Source organism: Artemia franciscana, unplaced genomic scaffold (assembly GCF_032884065.1).
Source record: "Artemia franciscana unplaced genomic scaffold, ASM3288406v1 PGA_scaffold_131, whole genome shotgun sequence".
Lineage (NCBI taxonomy): Eukaryota > Metazoa > Arthropoda > Branchiopoda > Anostraca > Artemiidae > Artemia > Artemia franciscana.
In genome coordinates this window covers 1011869-1035348 of record NW_027062626.1, presented here as the reverse complement: position 1 = coordinate 1035348, position 23480 = coordinate 1011869, and the positions used below count along the sequence as shown (strand labels likewise).

The 23480-nt window shown below is 35.8% G+C and overlaps 1 protein-coding gene across 1 annotated transcript in view; it reads right to left on the bottom strand.

The window, feature by feature from the left end:
- LOC136041293 (limbic system-associated membrane protein-like) overlaps positions 1 to 23480 on the bottom strand; it is a 255171-nt gene that overhangs the window by 125238 nt on the left and 106453 nt on the right. Inside the window, exons 3-4 of the mRNA XM_065725904.1 lie at positions 17560 to 17646; positions 6779 to 6871 (exon numbers count right to left, since the gene is read on the bottom strand). Coding sequence (XP_065581976.1) covers positions 6779 to 6871; positions 17560 to 17646 — 180 coding nt within the window. The remainder of the gene's footprint in view (positions 1 to 6778; positions 6872 to 17559; positions 17647 to 23480) is intronic.

Below are 23480 nucleotides of genomic sequence, written 5' to 3'. Positions count from 1 at the left end.
CAATTTATAACCAGCTTTGAAAAAGAGAAAGTAATACAGAAAGTTAGGGTGCCAAAGAAGGTTTTTCGTTCGAAAAGGTTCAATTTAAAATTTTTGTTTTTTTTTCTATTCTTTGTTTTATATCGATTCTAGGAATGTATTGTTTGTCAAATTTTGACTTACCCCTCCAGGGATTTACACAAGACTTGTCAAAGGGTTTAATTTTCCAAATACATTTTGAAATTGTTTCTACATTTTCTGAATGCTTCACGATATGAAAACCTAATCTTTCTTTTTAATTATTTATTTATTAAAATAATCAAAAAGAATTATAGATCAAACCCCGACCACCTCGGATAAGAAATCTTGAATATATGTTTTTCTGTATATTTTGGCCGCATTTTTCAATTTAGTCTTCTGGAGTGCAATAAACTGCCTTTTTTCTTAACGTTTTTTTATTCGTATAAAGAGCTCGAGCTATGCAATTTGTCACCACTTCAATGGTAACCCTCAAAAAACTTTCACAAAAATGTTTTATTTTCAAATAGTATAGTCCTGTTCTTAGCCTGGTCAATTTTCTATTTGCCTAGTCAATATCTTTTGTCTAATTTGCCGTTTTATTTTGGCCTGAAATCGTTCATCTCCATTATTCTTAACAGTCTATTAAATTTGGTTCCATCTGAAATATCCAAAAGATGAAAAACATGCTCCTAAAACATAAAATTCGACAAAGAATTAAACACTACTACTACTACTACTACACTAAGCCACCTGAGGCCAACACAGCTAGACACGCTCCTCCTCCATTCCAATGTATTCAAAGCTCCCTTTTTAGATCCTCGCAGGAAGTTCCTATTTTCTTTGAATCTTTATGACGTCCTCCCACCCCAGACGTGACAGCCTGCTTTCCGTTTAGTCCTAGACGATTGTCCGAAAATTACACTTTTCGGTAATCTGTCATCCTTCATCTGCACAACGTGCCGTAGCCATTTCAATCATTCTTTCATTTTAGCCCAAGAAAGAGGGATTGAACAACATTTTTCTTACAGCCTACTGTTTGAAATACGGTCAGTCGGCCGGGTACCCAGAATATTACGAAGGCAATTTCTTTGGAAAACATCTAGCAAATCTTCGTCCGCTTTTCGGAGTGCCCAGGCTTCAGAGCCATATTTGGTTACTGTTATCACTGTGATTTCTAATATTCCAAGTTTGGTTTGTAGACTTACCTTCCTACTTTTCCAAACTTTTTATTTAACTGTGAAAAAACAAACAGAGCCTTGGCTATTCCACTTTTAACATCTTCACTGCTCCCACCGTCTTTACTAACAATACTAACAACGTAAATGAAGCTCCCAAATCTCCCCATTTGATTCCATGGTCGTCCATTGCCTTTCCTGTGCTCCTTAAGACAAAGTCCATCAAAGTGATCCATATAAAGGGGGATAGAACACAATCCGGCTTAACTCCGGATTTAATACAAAACAGCTGCAAACATCATTACCAATCTCAGCCACAGCAGCTTTATTCTCACTCATGACACTTCTCACTTTAATATATTTGTCTGGTATACCGTATAAGGATAAGACATTTGGTAAAGCTCTTCTATCATCAGAATCGTACGCTTGCTAATAATCTATAAAACTGAAGATCAAAGGTGTTTGACAACTTAGACATTTCTCAAATATTGACCTAAGACTGAAAATTACTACTACTACTACTAATAACTCACCGCAGCACCAAGCCACCTGTGGCCAACACAGCTACGCAAGCTCCTCCTCCAGCCCAATCTGTTCAAGACCTCCCTATTTACACCCTCCCAGGAAGTTCCCATTTCCTTTAAGTCTTTATTTCAACATCCTCCCACCCACGACGAGGACGACCTGCTTTCCGTTTAACCTCAGAAGGTTGGCCAAAAAGGACAATCTTCGGCAATCTGTCATCCTTCATCTGCAGAATGGCCTTTATTGAGCATTGAGATGGTCTAGCCATCTCAACCTTTCTTTTATTATAGCCCTAGAAAGCGGGATTGAACCAGATTTTTTTGTACAACCTACTGTTTGAAATACGGTCAGTCAGCCGTGTACCCGGAACAACCTGTAGGCAATTTCTCTGGAAAACATCTAGTAAATTTTCATCCGCTTTTCGGAGCGTCCATGCTTCAGAGCCATATTTGACCACTATCATCCCTGTAGCTTCCAATATACTAATCTTGGTTCGCGGACTTATCTTCCTATTCTTCCAAATTTTTTTTTAACTGTGAAAATACACCCTGAGCATTGGCTATTCTACTTTCAACATCTTCACTGCTTCCACCATCTTTGCTAATAATACTACCAAGGTAAGTGAAGCTACCCACCTGATCAATCTTTTCGCTACCCAATGTCACCTTTTCATCTTCATTTATTCTTAGTCTGAGTGACCTAGCATACTTAACATTAATTTAAAACCTATTCTAGCACCCTGAATTCGCAAAACCTGTAAAAATTCATTCATTTTGCTCACACTTTCATCTAATATGCTTAAATCATCAGCATAATCTAAGTCCGGGAGGAGTCCAATTGGCTTTCCTGTGCTCCTTACGACAAAGTCTATCAGAATGATCCATATAAAGGGGGATTCAACACAATCCTGCTTAACTCCTGATTTAATAAATAACTAGCTGCTAACCCCTATCCTTACCTTAACCGCAGCAGTTTTACTCTCGTTCATAGCACAAATCACTTTAATATATTTGTCTGGTATACCATATAAGGATAAGACCTTTGCAATAGCTCTTCTAACATCAGAATCGAATGCTTGCTCATAATCTATAAAACCAAGGACCAAAGGGGTTTGACAACGATGGCACTTCTCAGTTATTAACCAAAGCGTGAGAACTTGGTCGATACATCCTCTACCTTTTCTAAAACCGCACTGTTCTTCTCTTAAAACTTTGTCTACAGTATCTCTCGTCTAAAAAGTATCATTTTACTAAGTAATTTGCTATCTACAGAGACCAGAATAATGCCTTGATAATTGCGACACTCACTTCTGTCACCTTTCTTATACATTGGTTTAAATAAGGTTTTCCTAAAATCATTAGGTACTTCCCCTTTTTCAAAAATCATATTCATAATCTTCAGTAACTTATTTCTAACCTCAGAGTCACCATGTATTAGGAACTCATTTACCACACTCTCAGCACCTGGAGCCTTATTATTTTTTAATCCTTTTAGTACTGTCGCTAATTCTTCCTCCAAATCAAATCATCCTTCACATCCAAGGTATCATAAACTTTTTTATTTTCCTCTTTCTTTATCTTTTCTTGCAACTCTATCTTGGTTTGGCACATTCTCAAAATGTTCTGCCCATCTCTCTTTAACTCTTTCCTTATCACTAATTGTAGCCTCCTTCCTATCTTTAACTGGATCAAGCCCGGATCGACTACTTCCCTCTCAATTTATTAACATGCCAGTACAATATTCTACTATTATGCCGTCTAGCTGCATCTTCCAGATCATCGGCAATTTTATCTATGGCCTCTATTTAATACCTCCTTAGTTCATATTTAAAATGAAACACGGCCAATATTAAAGAAAAACGCAAATTTAAGCTGCTACGAAATAAGAACTTTTGTCAGCAATGTGACGATAATCATTGCCAAAATGGAAACATACTTCAGAATATTCTAGAATTGGTAAATATATATATATATATATATATATATATATATATATATATATATATATATATATATATATATATATATATATATATAACAAAACAAGTAAGATGGAATAGGATTATACTGCAACCAATTGAAAAGAAACGTAAAAGTTGCTCAACATCAGGGGCAACGCTCTAGCGTTGCTTTAGTCAAGGGTCATGTTCCTTCAAGAAGTCATTCATTTTTTTTCCGACCCCTATTTATGGATGAACGTGTAGTGATAGCTCATTAGGGGCGCTCATCCGATCGGCAGTTAAATTTCTAGTGCCCTATTTCAGGATAGAAAGTTATTAAGGGAAAAAAATCCAAAAAACGTCACTTTTTCAGGAAACTAATATTTTTTCTAGTTTTCTCGTGTTTTGGGGTGTTCTTGATAAAGAAATTTATGAATACATGTTTCAAGCTACTCAAAAATAATTCAGCTCTTTTTGGAACCCGTCTTTCGGGAAGACATTTTTTTCTTTGCACGTTAGCATCCAGTTGGTCCAGGATCTTAAGGATGTCATCCAGAATCATTGATGTACAATTTAGACGGAGGTCTATGGGGCCAATTATCCATATCATATCTTGGTTAGAGCTGGGCTTGATTTAAAATGGTCAGGTGTTAAATCATGGCAAAACAGACAAAAATCATATGAACTTTTGATGGTTAACTTTATGCTTGACAAATTTTAAACATTTGGAAACAGCATAAAAATCAAATAATTTTTTTATTAATTATTATCAAAACTCCCTTTTTTAGTGTTTTGTTTACTATAAGGCTGATTTGCTCCTTAAAAAGACATAACCTATCCTAAGTAGATTGAAAAATTTGTATATAAATGCAATGAAGCATTGAAACATTATAGGCTATGTAAATAGAAAAATAGAATCTCCTAAAATCACGGTATGCTCTCATGGTGTGAGGCAGGACCAGTGAGGTGATGTGGAAGTGGAGGGGGGGAGGAATTGTAGGTTTACCCGCAAGTTGTGTGGAGCATTGTTGGTCAAACTCCCAGAGAAGTTTAACCTAACAATGAGGAAGGATACACTATGGTGGCTGCAGCCCCCTCTGGAAATATATATATATATATATATATATATATATATATATATATATATATATATATATATATATATATATATATATATATATATATATATGGTGGGAAGGGCCAGTTTTCTAAGGAGTCAATATGATGGTAATAGAGTAACACAGCTCAGATTTGTGAATACGTGGTAATATATTCATTGAAATAGAAACGAGTTTGTTTTAAATGGATCTGAAGACAAAGGGAGAAGGAGCACACAGGGGGTCTAGGTGCCAGTTTGAAGCTCTTTTATTGTCTTCCTTTTTCTCAAGGGGACATTGCCCTATTAGTCCTATCCTGTTGGCAAACACTATAGTCAGCGTTTTCATTGCTACATTTTATTTTGAGCCTTCAGTTTGTCACTCATTACCTACCATAGACTTAAAAATTTTTCTAGAGATTTCAGTACCAAGAGTTATAGAAAATCAAGTGATTATATATTATTAACGTCAGTTCCAAAACTCATATAAAGCATTCTTCTCCTTCGAAAGATTCTTTTATATTTATGTTTTCCCTTCTGCGTAAGTCTTTCAAAACAAAGCTTTTCAACAACTTGCAGGTCACTTGCCCTTTATCAACGAAACTTTCAGGAAAAATCCAAGATCTAATTTAGGTCAAGGTAAAGAGTTTTCAATTGCCCACCTACACCCCTCTCCTACTTATGAAGTTTGGACGATTATGTGAATGAAGGTTTATTGCCTGTCTGAACTTTTGAACAGTTCATGCTAATGAGCGTGAGTCGCAAACTAATTGTAGCTGAGGCTTTTAAAAGACAGAAGTTTAAAAACAACTCGTAAATGAAAGTTATTTATTTGGTTCACTGATTCATAAAAATTATAGGTATCAAGTTTTAAGCTACCTATCAAGAGTAATTAGCATGAGAAAAAGTTGTCAAATGCAACAAAAAAAATAACACCATACCAGTATGGTATGATCTTGGTCAATATTACATTATAAAATAAAACATGTTAGGGCAGCGTCGCAATGATGGATTAAACCCTGTATCTAAATATAGAATAATTAGTTTTCATATTTTTCCTGAGGATAATTTTTCCAGGGATGATTGTAGCCTACTGAACAAGTACTCTGAAGATAACTAAAGAGGGCTAATTAAGACAACAATTTAATATTCAAGCACGTTTTCAAGCAACAAATAAATCCCCCCTTGCACAGTGTAGTTTGCAACAACTTTTTTAAAAGGAAGGGATAGGGTTGACCCAAATATGGCCAAAATACTGTTGCGCACAGACTGTCGAAGAGTAAATCGGTTTAAACTATTTAACATTTTAAAAACTTTTTTTTTTCTGAAGACATATATCCATGCTGTGTTCCACCCAGCTTTAACATAATATGTAGTCCAAGAAAGCCAAAAAATTAAAAAAAATGTTTTTCAAACAAAAGTAAAGAGCGATACAGGAACTATTGTATACATTCTAGAAAAATATCACGACAAATTTCCCAGAACTACTACCCCTCGGATTAGTCACGTCGATTTCAAGGAGGAAGATGACTCGCAATTTATACCTCCCCCCTAGATTTTGAGAATACCTTTTTTGTATCCTTAAGTTTTGCACAAAATGTCAAATGTTTAGGAAACTACCTTTTTGTGCATCTCCATTTTTTATTTAGATTGGAAAAAAAAATGTCACCCAATATTTTTGTGAATTGGGTCCACTTCTAGAAACCAAATGAAAAAAATTGTCAGAACAGAAAATTAATTTATTAGGCTTATTAGAGCTCTGGAAAGAGGAAGCTGCATCCCGACTTTAGATCCCTTTGAGTCCCAAAATAAGCATACTATGAACCGGACTTCAAGCCCCAAAAAAACAGGACCAGGGACCGAAGACCCGATTTCAGTAAGAACCTAAACGCATAGTTATATTTAATATCATTATTCTAACCATTTATTTTTTATGTTTATATTTAATTTGAAACAAACCAGTATTTGGTGTTGTTATTTAAATAAAAAGGTTTCCTCTTGAAGACATCTATGGGCTTTTAAAGAAAAATCATATTGACTTACCGTTCCGTAACAGTTCTTGAAAAACTTGCCTTGTGTTCCGACTCGTTGTTACATGCACAGCGTTGTATCTCTGATACACTCTAATTTGATTGCCTTAAATATAAACACTGAAGTAGTTAGTTAGATTAGCCTAATAATCCCCAGCAATACCTCAGCAATAAGAAAAAACCTCAGCAATTAAGCTCTCCTCTTAATTCAGGTATATATTTTTTTTATATATATGACCATCAATTTACTAGCTTGTTAAAGCATTTAAATGTCAAGATGGCAATACGATTTTGTTGTTTCAGTAGTAGCCGTGTTTATTGTAATACATAGCGGCTTATTCTAAAATGTATTTATATATTTGATGTAAAATATGTATAAACGTTTATTCTAATATGTTCTATTATAAAGCACTAGCATCTTATAAAATATACAAGAAAAAATATGCTGAAAAATCACATATAATTTTTATTCACTTCCGCAAGTCCTTGTGCTCCCCACATAAATAAGTGCCACTAAGTGTTTCTAATAGGATAGGACAGATGACTTTCATTACCTTAACAATTATGGTTTTCTTTGTAACAAAGGTATGTTATATGTCTCCCTGTATATAGCTAAACCGTCTGCAAAGCGTATTATTATTAATAGATTTTTTTTTTTTTTTTTTTTTTTTTTTTTTTTTTTTTTTTTTTTTTTTTTTATGAGGGCACTTCGTATAGAAATCGTATTAGGTACTTCGCAAGTGGTTCGTTCGATTGGAAATTGCAAGTCATATTACCACTATTTATAGTAAAAAGTCATTGGAGGGCAGCCAGTCCAACTCCCCTACCCCATCATTACCCCAAATACATCCAATAAACATTTTTAGACAGCCATTCTGTTCAGCGTAGTTGAAAGGTCAAGTAATTATATCTGATTACAAACCCCTAGAGTCTTCAGGGTAAGCGTTGTGAGTTATGCCCTCGGAGTATAAATGGCTTTTGTCGAAAGGCTGGCCGCATAAACTTCAGAGGGGGCTAATTGAATTTTAAGTTGAAAGTGCCCCTTTTAATATTCGAAAGTTATTGAAGGGCAATCAGCCCCCCCCCCCCCCATTCACTATTTCTGCAAACACACTCAATGAACATTTCGAAATAGCCATTTTTTAGCATATTTGAAAGGCCCAGTAATTATTTTCTTTGTGGATGGCACCCCCCCCCCATGGCTCTCAGGTAAAAGGCTAGAAGTTATACTAGCTGCCATTGTTAACATTAAAGTTTTCTATGGAAAAGATAGTCATACAAACTTTGGATATAGATAATTTAGTTGGAAATCAGAAGTTCTAGTGTCCGTTTTATCTTTTTCAAGGGTCAAAAGTGATAAAAGGGCAACTAGTCGCCCCCCCCCCCCTGTGTCTTCTTTTCCCAAATGCATACAATGGAAGTTGCGAAAAAGGCATTTGATAAAATAGTCTTAAGATCATGTAAAAGGCCTTTGGAGTTTAAACAACCTCTTAGAACCTAAGGGCAAGGGTTGTAAGTTATGCCCCGAAGGCAAATAAGGTTTTTATAGAATGGGTGCACGTGTAAACTTTGGATAGGGCAGTAGTATCCCCTAAAGTTCCCTCAAATTCTTCACAATTAAAAATTGTGAAGAATTTAAAGTCAAATGCTGCTGGTATTGACGGTTTGAATCTGAAAACATTCAAAGTAGTTTCAGTGTATCTACTACCATGTCTTCTCTACCTCGTTAACCTGTCACTTGAAGTCGGCCAATTCCCTGAAGCGCTTAAGCAAGCAAAGGTACTACCACTGTTCAAATCAGGTAATAAGCAAGATATGACGAACTATCGACCTATAAGCTTGTTACCACTATTCTCAAAGATATACGAGAAAATAGCACATCGACAGCTGTATGAATAATTAGACAAGCTCGGAATATTAAGTGAGTCACAGTTCGGTTTCAGAACTAAACATTCAACTGTTCATGCGGCATACCATCTAATGGAGTGCGTTAATAGTGCCCTAGAAAAGAATCTTATCCCTCTTACTGTGTTCATAGATTTAAAAAAGCATTTGATACCGTTGATTTTAATCTTTTATTAAGTAGGCTAGCTTGTTTGGGAGTCCGTGAGAAGTGTTTGGATTAGTTTAGGTCTTACTTGCATGGTAGGTCCATCAAAGTTATGATAGATGAAGTGGTAGGGAAACCCTTCAATTTGAATTGTGGAGTGCCCCAAGGTTCGGTATTAGGACTTTTACTGTTTCTTATATACGTGGATACAATGCGTTTTTAAATTCCTGGTGCCGTAGTTACATCATTCGCAGAGGACACAGCGCTTACAGTGATTGGTGAATTTGTCGAAGATATCATAGAGATAACTAATGTACTTTGGGGAATTTATCTCAGTTCACAAAGCATAGTTTTCTTGCAGTGAATACTGAGAAGACTAATTATATGATATTTAGTCGTATTGGTAAAGTTGTAAATAATTGTCATAGTATTCTTTTACAAGGTGTTTCCATTAGTCAGGTTTTTAAATGTAGATATCTAGGATTTTATTTTGATGTAAATTTTAGTTGGATTCATCATTGCAAAGTTTTATCTTCAAAATTGGCTCGCGGAGTCAATATTTTAAGAAGAATTCATAATCTTTTTCCTCTACATGTCCTGAAACCAATTTATTATTCAATTGTCCATCCTTATTTAGTGTATGGCTGTTCATTGTATGCAAGCAATTTTTCTAGTCATGTAAAAACGGTCCAGATTATGCAGAATAAAATAATTAGAAGTTTGGGAGAGTATCTTGCGTGTGGTAGTACTAGAGATTGTTTTAAAGATTTAGATATTTTGAATATTGATTTTATTAAATCTCAACAGATTTTAATTTTTGTATACCAGGTTTTAAATGGATTGTCTCCTCAATATTTTGGAAGTTTTTATCGATATAATTCAAATTATCACGATTATTCTACTAGGAGTTCTGATCAGCTGACTAGTGAAATCAGGCATACAACGCGTTCTGGGTTTATGATTAAACATGTAGGTGTTGTTATTTGGAACTCAATTCTAGAGAGTGTTAGGTGTTCTGAAAACCTTATGTTATTTAAAGTAAGAATAAAAAATTATTTTTTGAATAAATTATAAAATATATTGGATAAATTTTGACTCTGGCAAAGAAGTCTAGTATTATACAGAGAGGGGGAAATAATTCTCTGTTACAGGGTGAGGACGCTGGCCCTTCTAGACCAGCACCTCCTGCATTCCCCAAACAATGTGAGAATGTGCCTCCTTCGGCTATGAAGTAATAGGAGTAAACGAGCCCTTCGAGCCCCAATCTCCATGTCAGTAAGGTTATCGGCTTGTCGGGACTTGCATCCTCAATAAAAGACCATGATGATAATCCAAGCACGGAGGGAATACGTCCCTCACGCAATCTGTTGATTTTAATTTTGTTTAAATTATCAGTATTGTTCGTAAATTTTAATTAATGGATGCTAAAAAGCATACTGTTTTATCTATCTAATTTAGTTTTTTTTTAGTTTACTATAGGGAGCCCTGTCAATAAATTTGAGGTAAGTCTCCTTGCTACTAAGAGATGAATAGCTAAAAAATAGAACATTCTTTTCTGGCTTATAAAGGAGAATAACTGAGATCTTCGTTTTTCTAAAGCTAATGCATTCTAGTGTTGAAAATTTATTGTTCTACACCTGAAAGGGGGGCCTTGTTCAAAGAGGGGAGTTTGAGGGCATTGCCCAAAAAGTTTTTTCATCACAATAGAAATACCCCATTCTTTTCGAGGCTAATAAAAGAAAAACAATCAGACTTTTTTGAGTCCTAAAAGAAATAATAATCTAACACATTCTTTATCAGCTTAATAAATGGCCCTGACCTGTTATTTCTGAAGGGTTTGAGGAGCAACTGGCCCTTAGATTAATATTTGTGTTTTTCAGCCTAATAAAATGATTTTTACAAATTAAAATTATAAATACTTCAAGCAAGTAAAAATTTTTATTCTTTTTTAAGACTGCCAATGATGATTCCATCTATTGATTAACAATCTGCTGCCTGATTTCTTTGGCGAAGAACCAATAGACGTCGATATTCCCTCTGTAAGTATTTTTAAGATTCTTTAATATACTATTATACCCAGAACGTAAAGGGGGCGCACTCTAACCCTATTTATGGGATAATTGTTGGTCTTGTCTCCTTAGGTGGTAGTGTAGGTTCTATGGACCCGAAGGCATCCTTTGGGGATCCATGTATGATATGCTTTCTGATCGTTAAAGCTATAGTTAGCAGTGTGGTCTCAACACATCAGAAGTGTCAAGTTGCCCTCTCAAAAAATCTTCAAGCTAATCCTTTATTTTTCAGCCTAAAATAAATTCTTTCACGTCATGAGATTAAAAATATTTCAATGAGCTAATAAGCTCTTATTATTCTTAGGGTCACATACCAGTATCTCAATGGACCTAAAACCTCTGTGAAGACGTTGAATTGCAACTGAAATTGGAATAGGCCCCAGATTATAGTGAACGTGAAAAGGGTTTATATGTGGGAGTGAACTCGGTTAGTGTGACTCCCACTATGTATTACTTAGATGAATATGTGTGAGATCCTAGCCTCAATAAGTACTATGAAGGGGATGACCAGCTACCAACAAGTCAGGTCGAAAAAGTGCCCAAGCCAGAATGTCAAAGTAGCGAGGAGGAGTAGAAAAAGTGGAAGTGGTTCACTTCCTGTTTTACCTGAATTTTATTTAGCAGACACCACTTTACGCAATATTTATATTTTACGGCTAAAGACCCCTTCAATACACTTACAAGTGGTAGTAACCATACAGAACCAGTAGACATAGCACACTTTTATGTCAGTAAAATTTGGGCACTTCCTGAACGACAAATTCGGGAGGCGGGAAGTAAGGACAGCATTAAATCATATATCTTCCAAAAAAAAATTTTAAATAAAAATTCATGCAAGGTGTACTCGCATTACCTGCAAAAGGAGATGCAGGCAGTTCACCAAGACTAAAACAGTTATAAGATTTTTTTGAATTGGGTGGGAATTTTTTTCGATGAAAAGTCATAATGAAAAACATAGTGGGTCATAGTTTTATTTATAGAATATTTAGATGTCAATGTAACAAAATTTAAAAGGATATTTGTTTTTAAGTGGCGGGAGGGGCAAAAACGGTGCAAGATATAATGATGATTTAAAGGTTTGTAGAGGTGTACAACGCTTTCGTTTCGATACGGGTCATACGTATCGAAGTATCGTACGAAATATGTGTCGGTTCATACGGGTCATACGTGAGAGTCCTTGTTACGGGTCATACGCCTGCAAAAGATGATGCCACTAAAAGACATTTGGATTATTTGGCAGTTAGTGGGTGTGGGGAGGGGTCAGAGCTTTCTAAACTTGATTTTAATTTTTTAAAGAGGGAAAACATCCTGAAATACTAAAGGGGATAGGTATTTTTGAGAAAGTTAATGAGAATTTAAAGATTGGAGTTTCAGTCTTACATTATGATAAAAGATGGGGATCTCAACGTAAACAGGGTGTTTTATATTCAGTGAGTGTCCATATATTTAATCGGTGAAACACTGGGTATGGATTCTCTACAAGCCTGCCAAAAACTCTGATTCAAACGAAGATTTTTTCAATTCCCAACATTTGTTGGGTTTTACGTGAGGGCTCAAAATATAAATAATGGTTGCAAAATGCTATTATTGCCCAAATATTTCTTTCAAGGTTCCTTACTGAGTTAAAACTAAAACATCACATCAGGTACTGTAAGCATTATGGATAACAATCAGTGGAGACGGTTTCAGGTAATAATGACATCATGTGTTTCATAAATTTTCAAAATTCACTCTTGCAGAAGGACAAGGTGTCATTATACATCGAAGATAAACTCATGGATGTCTGTGATCTATCAAACTCGAATCGTGTAAAAGAACATGATGCCATTGCAGTTTCTTATGGGCATGCTTAAAGAGACCTGAGTAATTCCATTCAATTGGTAGAGGTATTTGAGACATTGGGTGGAAAAGATTGGGTAGGCTCAGCTATGGTTGTGCTAATTACAACAGCCAATAAATCAATTTTACGGCTGCACAACATAAATGTCCAATGACTCTATCATAAAAGGAAGAGTTGGCCATTAAAACTATGGATATGTGTTGGGTTTTCAAGGGGAAATACGTTGAGGTTGGAGACAGAATTTCAGTATGTGACCATATTCATTTAAGTAATCCAATATAATTGGGGGAGTAACTTTCGTGGACTGGGACATAAATATTGTAACGTAAACATTAAGCTGGTATATTTTCTACCGGTTTACTTGCACAATTCAGATTATTATTTGAAATTCGTATTACCAGTGTTGGTACGTTTTCAGTAAGGTGAAGTTGTAGATGGCACTTAGGTAGATGGGTCCTTTTCATATAACATCACACCCAAACATCTGAGAAGTTGTTACCCTTAGAATTCAATTAGAAAGCCAAAAAAAATCTGTTATTTCGATTCCTATAGTTTTCCCCCGAATCCTTACGTTTTCCAAGTCCAAAAAAGTGACGGTTTCAATAGTTTCTGCCTTTTTGAAAAGCGCTTTCCAGGAGATGAAATGTATAATTTGTCAACGTGTAAGAGAATATTCCTCTATAAGTGCTACAGGTGAGGTTACGTGAGGAAAATCAACCACCCATCGAAGCGTTTTATGATCCACTTCACGATCGCCCATGCACAGATTCCAACTATGAATTTGCTAAGATAGTTTGGGGCTAGAGAATATGTAAAAATGGCAAAGATTACTGTAAAATGTACCTGGCAAGTGACGTATGAAGTTTGGGATATTTCTTTTTAACTCCTCATCTAGTAATGGATTTCATTTTCAAAATTAGTATCGAAGATATAAGTTTGATCACCGAGAGTGGATCAACACTTATTGGTAGAGAGATCAATAAGGGGAGGCTAAATTTTTCACGGGGATTGCATCCTGGAAACTGGCCCGATTTTACAAAGTACCAGTGAAAAGTCAAATGATATTTTTCTTGATTTGAACTCCCTTTATCCGTCGGAAATGTCTTACTTCTCTTCGACGAAAGGGAATTACAAATAGATGGACAATCTTTTTGTTCCGAATTTTCTCGACATTGACACTGTTGAGGAGAATGGACCGCAAGGATGGTTTTTCGAAGTTGATGGGGGAATACCGATGGAACTTTGTGACTCGGTAAGGCATTTTGTTTTCCCGTGGATAAGCAGAACGGTGCCTGGAGATTCATTCAGTCCCTATAACTTATTTTCGGTAGTGATGGGGGCTTGCCCTAGACACCTTTAAAACAAAAGCTTTTAAAGCTTTTAAAACAAAGACTTTCACTCGATACCAAAAATTTTCTGTACATCACGTTCTTTTGCGGTGGATACTGGCAAAAGGTTTCAAGGTCACAAAGATTCGTAGAGCTCTCTAATTTGATCAAAAACTATATATGAAGATGTTTATTGACACCTTTGTCTGTTAATGATCTGAGGCAAGAATGAAAGTTGAAAGAGAAATCTTTATACTCATTTTAAATTGAGGCATTGTGACGTTGTAACCGACACAAGAGAATATTCCTAAGTCATTGAAGATCCAAATTTCACATCGTCCACGATTACAGACTCAAATATGGCCCTTTCGCATATAAAAAACAGACATTGTGTTAAATAGAACCATTTCCTCTGGCAGTCCCATACTAAAAATTTCCAAGAAACTCATGCTGGGAATTTATTACGATGTTTGTACACTCCAATGGCCGGGGGAGGGGTAAGATCAAGTGTATTGTGAAGATAATAATCCACTGCTGTTGAAATTTTCAGCATATGATTTGTTAGAAGATTTTGAAAACGGTAAGCACATTAGCACTCGAATGGACTACACGAGCTGGAACGAGTCCACTTACCCAGAGATAGTGAAGCATCAGGCCCCACCTAAATATCATTTTAAAAATCTGAAACGGGGTGGGGGTGACTTGATATCCAATGGTTTTATTGCAGGTCAAATGGTGTATTGCGTGGAGACCCACAATGAGAATATAAAAAAAAAGTCTGAAAAGGTGTATATTCACACTATGTAAAGGAAAATTTCAATATTGCTATTTATAAGAAATGTGTAGAAATAGTTTATTAATTAGTCTCTGTGTCGAGAAACAACTATAGTGTGTGGGAAGAGGAAGTTATTTTCTCAATCTCTGTTTTTCAATTCATATATCAATAAATTAAGTAAACTTATTTGGGCCACGACTTAAAAGTTTCATGCAATAGTCCAAAGATGGAGACTCATTTCTAATTATAACGTTAAGTATTCGTTTTTAGAAAATAATTTCCTTTGGAGCGATAACTCTAGAAAATCGCCATCTAGAACTAAACGTTTGTTTACAAACTCACTAGGTTCCGTGTGGTTTTTTGGTTCTCGAATCTTGTCATTTTTTATCCTGACACTGTCACTAGCGACTATAGACTAATAAGGATTCTCTTTCGCTAGCAAAAAACTTATTCTTTATTTATAGATTGATTCAGATAGTTATATCCGTCTTATAATCTTTGTATATGCATTATATTCACATTTGCTGCAAAGCATAAGTTTTCTTCTGACTTGAATTTGCTCAATGATATTACATATAGTGTAAACATCTTTTCCCGTTCTAGGATTAGCCGGCAGCCCCTTTTAATTTCTACTACTACGTTACGCACTCTAGGTTTCATTTCGTCATTGCTACCACCTTCAAAATGTAATAAAGCAAAAGCATCTATTACTAAATAATAATATCCTCGTTTTTGACAAATTGAACTCTTTTTCAATGCTGCGGAAGTTTAACAATTCACATGTCGTTGACTTTTAAAACCAATTTTTTGCCACATTATAACTGAAACCAAAACAAGTCTCCCTCGGTTACGTCGGCCTGATCTGTAAAAACTGCACAATGATCAATTTTTTTTACAGCCAGGACTTCCCCACTTGACTAAAGGACTAAAACAAAACCTATTACATAGCAACCAAGGAAATCATGAATTAATGAAACCTGGCGCTAGTGGGTTTTTAAACATAACGACCAAGACAAAACAGGACTTGGTGGGGTCCTGAAGGCTCTCTCCTATACCCTTAGGTTTTAATCATAGCAATCAAAGAGAACAGGATTTGGTGACGTCCCTGAAGGTTTTTCCCGTCCCTCGTAGGTTTCTAAGAACAAAACATTCTATTAGGTAGCAATCAAACCCTATTACGTAGCAACCAAAGAAAACCTATAATAAAGAAGCCCTAGCTAACGCAGGTTTTTAAAAAAACTCTCTATTAGGTAATAGATCTATTAGGTAATTCGGCGGCCCCCTGAAGATATTTAAAGGATCCCTGTTACGTGACATAAACCTGCATCTCGAAGAAAAACATTCCCTATTACGTAGCAAACATTGTGTCTTGTCCTGGGGGAGGGGGTTGCCACTAAACTTTTTCGCAATCTCAAATCATTAAAGGAAACAGGGATTAGTAGCTATGGGGATCCTTAAAGCGATTGGGGGGATATTACTTAGGGCTCATTTTATTGGAAATTGAAATTTATCCAAAACAAAACAAATCCACGACCACCATTTTCCGAAACAAACATTCGATCGAAATTTTGAGACGTCTATTTTCTATCGCATTGTTGAAAGATTCTATAATTATGCCCTTGGGGACGTCAACCCTCTCACAGTCCCACGAACAAAGGGTTAAGCTAGGCACATCGTTCACTGTTTGCATATAGTATATGGTATTGAGAAATATATGTATATTTATCCCTTTCTTTCCAAAACGACAAAGGGCATTCAGGTGAGCCTTTTGTGAGAGAATGTTGGGGGGAGAGGAGTAATACTTTTAGAAATAAATATCAGTAAAGGTAGATTAAGCTAACAATACATTGTCATTTTTACAGTAAAGTACAAACTGTGTTCTGGTCTTGAGAAGGTATGGAGGATGTCATCCCTAATCAAGCTATTTTTGCTCGTTTTAAGTTTTACTCGGTTATTTATTGTAATTTCTGTTCGTTTTGAGCTTCATTTATTTATTGAAGGTGGTTTGTGGTAGTTTCACCCTTAGAAGATTATTTGACTTTATTTCTGCTTATATTTGGCTTAGTGGAGCTATTTACTTTCTTCGGAAAACTTGTCTTTTGGATTTTTTTTTTACAATTAATATAATGAATAGTTGGGATGGATAGGACAATTTTGCCGATGGTGGAAAGCAGTTTGCCTAAGATTGTTCTGTACGGCCACCCAAATAGGGCCAGATGAAAAGCAGGTCGTCTCCAAAATTAGGTGGGGAGGGGCAGTAAGGAAGGATTCAAATGAAATTGGAACGTTTTCGGAGGGGGTAAGAAGTTAAACTTTTAATAGGTTGGGATGGAGGTGGAGTATGCTTAGTGTTGTTTGCCTCAGGCGTCGATGGTAGCAGTAGTATCAAAACCAGAAAACTGTTGCAATTTAATTTGCATTTCAGTTCTTCCACTTTTGTAAAATTCGCACTCCAAAAGATAGTAGAAAATCTCAAGCTGAAAAAACGTTTTCATTAATATTAATAAAACGAATTCAATTGCGTTAGTGAGAATTTAACGTAATTTATAACATATTTTTACTTTCCAAGCCTTTTAAATAAGTTTGCAAGATTTTTTTTTTATTTAAATGTTGATTTAGTCTAAGAAAATTAGTAGATTAGCTCTGACTTCTTCATTATAAGAATGTCGCAATAATCTCTTCTTTCTCCAAGTTATCTATCACCATGATATCAATGAAGCTATTTTACTTACCTGAGAAGTCATTAACTCTGTGGGCGGAACCGTAATCGTCAAATCGTTGGAGAGATTGATGGATTCCTTTCTGATAATGTCTTGATCCTGAAACATTCAATGGAGAACATTCTTTAAAAATTAAAGGAACTCAGAACATGATATTCATTTTTTGATGCAAATGTACAATGTCCATAATGGATCCAACAACACAGTTCTATTATTGTCTTATTGTCATTGGAACAAAACCTGTGAACTTTTTACAGAAATTTGAAACCAGTTTCTGTTCCTTTTAAGCATGGCTTCGCTGTTTATTATAATTTCTGTTCACTTATGCTTTTTTCAGACATAGCTGCTTACGTTTGTTGGTTGACATCTCGTATAAGCTAATTTTCACTTGTTTGTATTGGTTTTTGTCTAAATGTTTAAAAAAAAAGAGAACAAAGTAGAGAACACAAGAAAGAAACAAGAGAAGCAGCTACTCATATATAAGCCAAAAAAATACTGAATAGATCAATAATCAATAACACTTATTACTATTTAGTGATCAATCGAATTGCTGTTGAATAAAACTAATGTTATCTGAAGATCGTGGCTGATTACTGGGTATTAATCTCTTAATTGAATGTTGATTAATTAGATTACAGATAATACTCAATTAAAAGCTGATCTGACAAAAAACAGAAAATAGGGTTTTAGTCTGTTATTGAAGCATTTTGCTAATTTGTATTATATACTATAAACAAAATAAGTAGATGCTATGGCTAGCTTAAAAAAGGTATTCTAAGGTTGAACCACCTTTTTTCTACAAAAAGAGTTTTAAAAAACAAAGTAACACGTAGCCTTGTTATTTTTCCAAATATAGCACTAAAAACCGGGATTTACGTTTTACGTAAACGTAAACGTAAACGTAGCTTATTCAATATTTATTGAGCAACTACTGAGTGACTCCATAGGGAATTCTTCCCAGGCCACTGAGCACATCCCCGAACAATAGTTTTCCTTTTTAGAGGGACAACTGTAAAGGGAAGATTATTTCAGCACTACGGACAATTACCTCTGCTAGTGGTTGAGAGGAGCTGATTGCTGCAACCCTGAAGAAACTATAAAACTTCTCTTTAATACAAAATGATTAAAATTGTGAAATATGAAACTAAAAACACTTGCTACTGCATCTGTAACAACGAAAGACTTAAACGAAAGACTAAAGCTCCGAACTATGAAAAATTAAATAATAAACAATTTTTTTAACGGAAAGTAAGGAGCGACATTAAAACTTAAAACGAACAGAAATTACTTCGTATATGAAAGGAGATGCTTCCTCATCAACGGCCCGCTCTTTACGCTACAGTTTGACTCTTTCTCTTAACTCTACTTTTTAAAACAGTACAAACTTTAGCGTAAAGAGAGGGGCGTTGATGAGGAAGCATCTCCTTTCATATACGAAGTAATTTCTATTCGTTTTAAATTTTAATGTCGCTCCTTACTTTCCGTTAAAAAAACTTGTTTTTTTATTTAATTTCTTCGTTTTTGAATCAATGCATCTTTTGATTTTGGCTCTGCACGGATGAATAATTAAAACGGAATTTGCATTTTTTTTTTTTTTTTTTTTTTGCTAAATGGCTTTCTCATAGTTTTGATCAAATGATTTTGAGGAAAAAAGGAGCGGGGAGGAGGCCTAGTTGCCCTCCGATTTTTGGTTACTTAAAAAGGCAACTAGAACTTTAAATTTTTTTACGAACGTTTTTATTAGTAAAAGATATACGTAACTTACAAATTAGCTTACGTAGCGAACTTCTGTACTCCCATGCTTTTATTACGTATACAAAGGGGTTCACCCCCTCATCAGAACCTCGCTCTTTACACTAAAGCTTAAATTCTGTTCCAATTTCTTAAGAATGACCCCTGAATCACAAAAGCCGTAGAATAAATAGTTGAAATTACTAAAAATACTTTAGCTTTAAAAAGAGCGAGGTATTAGGAGGAGGTGAGCCCATCATATGCGTAATAATTTCTGTTCCTTTAAAATTTTAATGCTTCTCCTTAGGCTACTTTCAGTTGAAAAAACTTTTCCATATTTATTTTTTCATTGTATTTTTTTAAATAATGCTAGATAATCCTGCGCTCCCTTCATGAAAATTTTCTTCCCCCATGACAAATTCCTCCAAGGAAAGTTCCCCCAACATATTCCTCTCTTCTAAACTCCTCCCCCAATCTAAAAATCCCCCTGAAAACGTCTGTAAACTTCCAAATTACCATTAATATATGTAAGCACTGGTCAAAGTTTGTAACTTGTGGCCCCTCCCACGGGGATTGTGGGGGAGTAAGTCATCCCCAAAGACATAGTTATAAGGTTTTTTGACTCGCTGAATAAAATGGCTATCTCAGAATTTTGATCTGGTGAATTTGGGAAAATAATTATCGTGGGAGGGGGCCTAGTTGCCCTCCAATTTTTTGGTCATTTAAAAAGGGCACTAGAACTTTCATTTCCGTTAGAATGAACCCTCTAGCAAGATTCTAGGACCACTGGGTCGATACGATTACCCCTGGGGGAAAAAAACAAACAAAAGAAAAAACAAACAAACAAATAAACACATCCGTGATCTGCCTTCTGGCAAAAAATACCAAAATTCCACATTTTTGTAGATAGTAGCTTGAAACTTCTACAACAGGGTTCTCTGATGCTCTGAATCTGGTGGTGTGATTTCCGTTAAGATTCTATGACTTTTAGGGGCTGTTTTCCCCTATTTTCAAAATTAAGGTAAATTTTCTCAGGCTCGTAACTTTTGATGGGTAAAATTAAACTTGATTAAACTTATGTATTTAAAATCAGCATTAAAATTCAATTCTTTTGATGTAGCTATTGATATCAAAATTCCATTTTTAGAGTTTTGGTTACTATAGAGCCGGGTCGCTCCTTATGTACAGTTCGTTACCACGAACTGTTTGAAAAATATTTTCATTAGTCTGAACAGGCTGCTGGTCCAAGGCATAGGTTAATCTTTTATCACGTCTGTCGAATTTTACGACATTTCAGCTGAAGAAGTTATTACCTATTTTAACCCCTAAGGGGATACTATGCCTTAGAACACTAAATGAGTGCATACTAACTAAACCTGGAAAAAGTCGTTTTTTTTAATAACTCAACCCTAAGTTTATTATCCTACATCCCTGGATTGTTTAAGACTCAGCTTAGCTCAATAAGGAGAGAAACTTTAAACGATGTCACCCTTGTTTCATCTCGAAGGAAAAATCCACCTTATGGATATTGATCTTCTGCTTTCTAAACGAGCCGAAAAGTGTCTCCTTCCCATCTATGCAGTCTCCGAAAGCTTATCACTAATCAATTTAAGGGCTCCAGTGAAGTATGATTATTATACATGTCCATGCCCCAGACTCATCCAGGAATGACCAAAAACCCGAAGACTTCTACGTCCACCCCCATCAAGCCTTTAATAATTTTCCATAGAAAGAAGTTATTTTTGTTACTTTGGGTTTCGATGCCCTTGCAGGTCACTTAAATGTAGAACTTGGAGGACATTATAGACAGTTTTGTTCATGAACGTCAAAACCACGGGAGTAAGACTTTCGTCGACTTTTCTAGCTACAGTGAACTCCATATGACATCCACTTTCTCGTGTTGGACAAAATGAAGAAGAGTTCCATGGGGGTCCCCCGGCAGCTACAGAACAGACAAGATTGATTATACTTTTCTTCGAGCATTGAAAAGACCGGTGCTGAGCACTGTTTCTATAGCCTGCGGAGACTTCGATTAAGACCCGTTCCAGTCGTATCTGTACTCTTTATGTGCCTTCAAAGACAAAACAGTGTAAGAAGAGCTTTCTAAGATTTCGTGTCGATCCTCTGACAAGCATAGAGACAAAAACATGGTTTAAATCAGCACTGTCAAGGGAGTTGTCAATTATCCATCCCAAAGGAGCTCTAACCACAGACGAAATATACCGACCAGTCAGCAAATGAACATCCATCCAGTGTTGCCAACAGTGGTACAATTGTACTATTCTGGCAAATTTCACCTCTAAAGGTACATTCTGGTACAATCACAAATTTCCTGGTATATTTTACAAAATGCGGTACAATGTGGTACAATAAGATTTGACTGAACGTAAGAACGTAGCGAGCGGAGGGCATTGTAGTTTTTTTTCTCTCTTCTAGAATTTTAAGCTTTCTTTTACACCTTTATTTAAGTGCCTCTTGTAGTCCTCTTGTCTTCAGAATATAGCTTGAAGCAGCACAGCCGTTACAGAGTTACGGTGAGTATAAAATAGATGGAAGGCGTCAATAAACCCGAAATTTAAAGAAATTTTAAGGAAACACAACATTGATGGTTTACCGCGTTGTGTTTATCAAACCAATGGAAGCCACTGATCCTAGATACATGGAGATACTAGATATATCTAGTATCTAGTATCTGTATCTAGATACATGGACTTTGTACCAAGAGGCACTGGAGCAAGTTATCCCCATATGAAGGAGCAATAGGCTTAGTCATACACAAATCCCCATGGCTCAAATTGTAGGAGCCATGGGTCGCCAGAAAAATTTGTTGAAATGAGAATCTCAACTGTATATATCTTATTTTCAATCAGATTATATTATTCCCTTGAAACAGGACAAGGTGCCCCAACATTATAAATATGAGTACAATATTGTGGTGCCTCAATATTGTTGGGTTGCAATATCTAAAAACGAGAGTATGTGTATGACTGGATAGGTTACAAAAAGTCGATCGAAAAGCACAAAGCCTTGATATAGGCACATTTTTTTTAATCCAAGTAGTTCCTATGACTTTATATTTTGTTTCTTGACAATTAAGAAATTTCCTTCTAAAACTTATGAAGCCCCGATTTGTTATGTATCCTCGATGTTGGATCCTATCCTGTAAGTTCAATCAGTCGTCACATAACTTTTTGGTGGAAATTTTGTGAAAGGGGCCATACCATATACTTAACATAGCAGTAGAAATAGTACCTAGGCAAATCATGATTTTTGCGGAAAATTTCCGTAGGCCTACTATAATCTATAAAATATATTGCAGGAATTATGCTTACTGGTAATAAAAGAACAATGTTGCTCTTGGTTTTTTGTTTTTTAGATCGCACCAATCGAATTTTGTTTTGGGAGTATTCCAGTCAACCACAAACCCCTGATTTTTGGGTACTTTATGGCAAATTCTAGGTATATCTAGTGTTTGACATAGCCTAGGCATAAAGCTGGATACCCTATGCCCAATGCTGGATAGCTGCTGGTACCCTGACCTACCTCACTACAGATAATTTATGATTGGTTGGTTTCGGAGCTTAACTCAAATCATTAATAAGATATGGCCATTCAGGTCCAATTTTACAATGTAACTAATTGCTTACACAAAAACCGAAACAATGAAGCTAATATAACATATGTCAAATGCTGGGTATCGTCTATGCCAAATGCTGGATAACAGGACCCAATAAAATATTATTGGTTTGATTTAAGCTCACACCGTTTTCTGTTCTTGGTGAATTCTTGATGAAAATTCTGATCATACCTCATTCGTCTGCTTGCGCTGAGAGGACTTCTTCAGCTGTCAATCTCAACGAGACCAAGTTGAGAAACAAACTCGGCTTTACTACCCTGAATGCTCTACTGGGTGCTAAGAGAGCTGTTACAAAGGATTGGACGCCCCCAATGAGCATGTTGACCCCCGTAATTGTATAAGTACTGGAAGAGGATGTAAGAAGTCTGCTGCTGCAAGTTTTTTTTGTGAATTCATGATGAAAATGCTGATCCTCCCTCATTTATCTGCTTGTGCTGAGAGGACTTTTTCTGCTGTCAATCTCAACAGCACCAAGTTGAGAAACGAACTCGGCTTTACTACCCTGAATACTCTTCTGGGCGCTACGAGAGTTGTTACCAAGGACTGGAAGCCCAATGAGCACGGT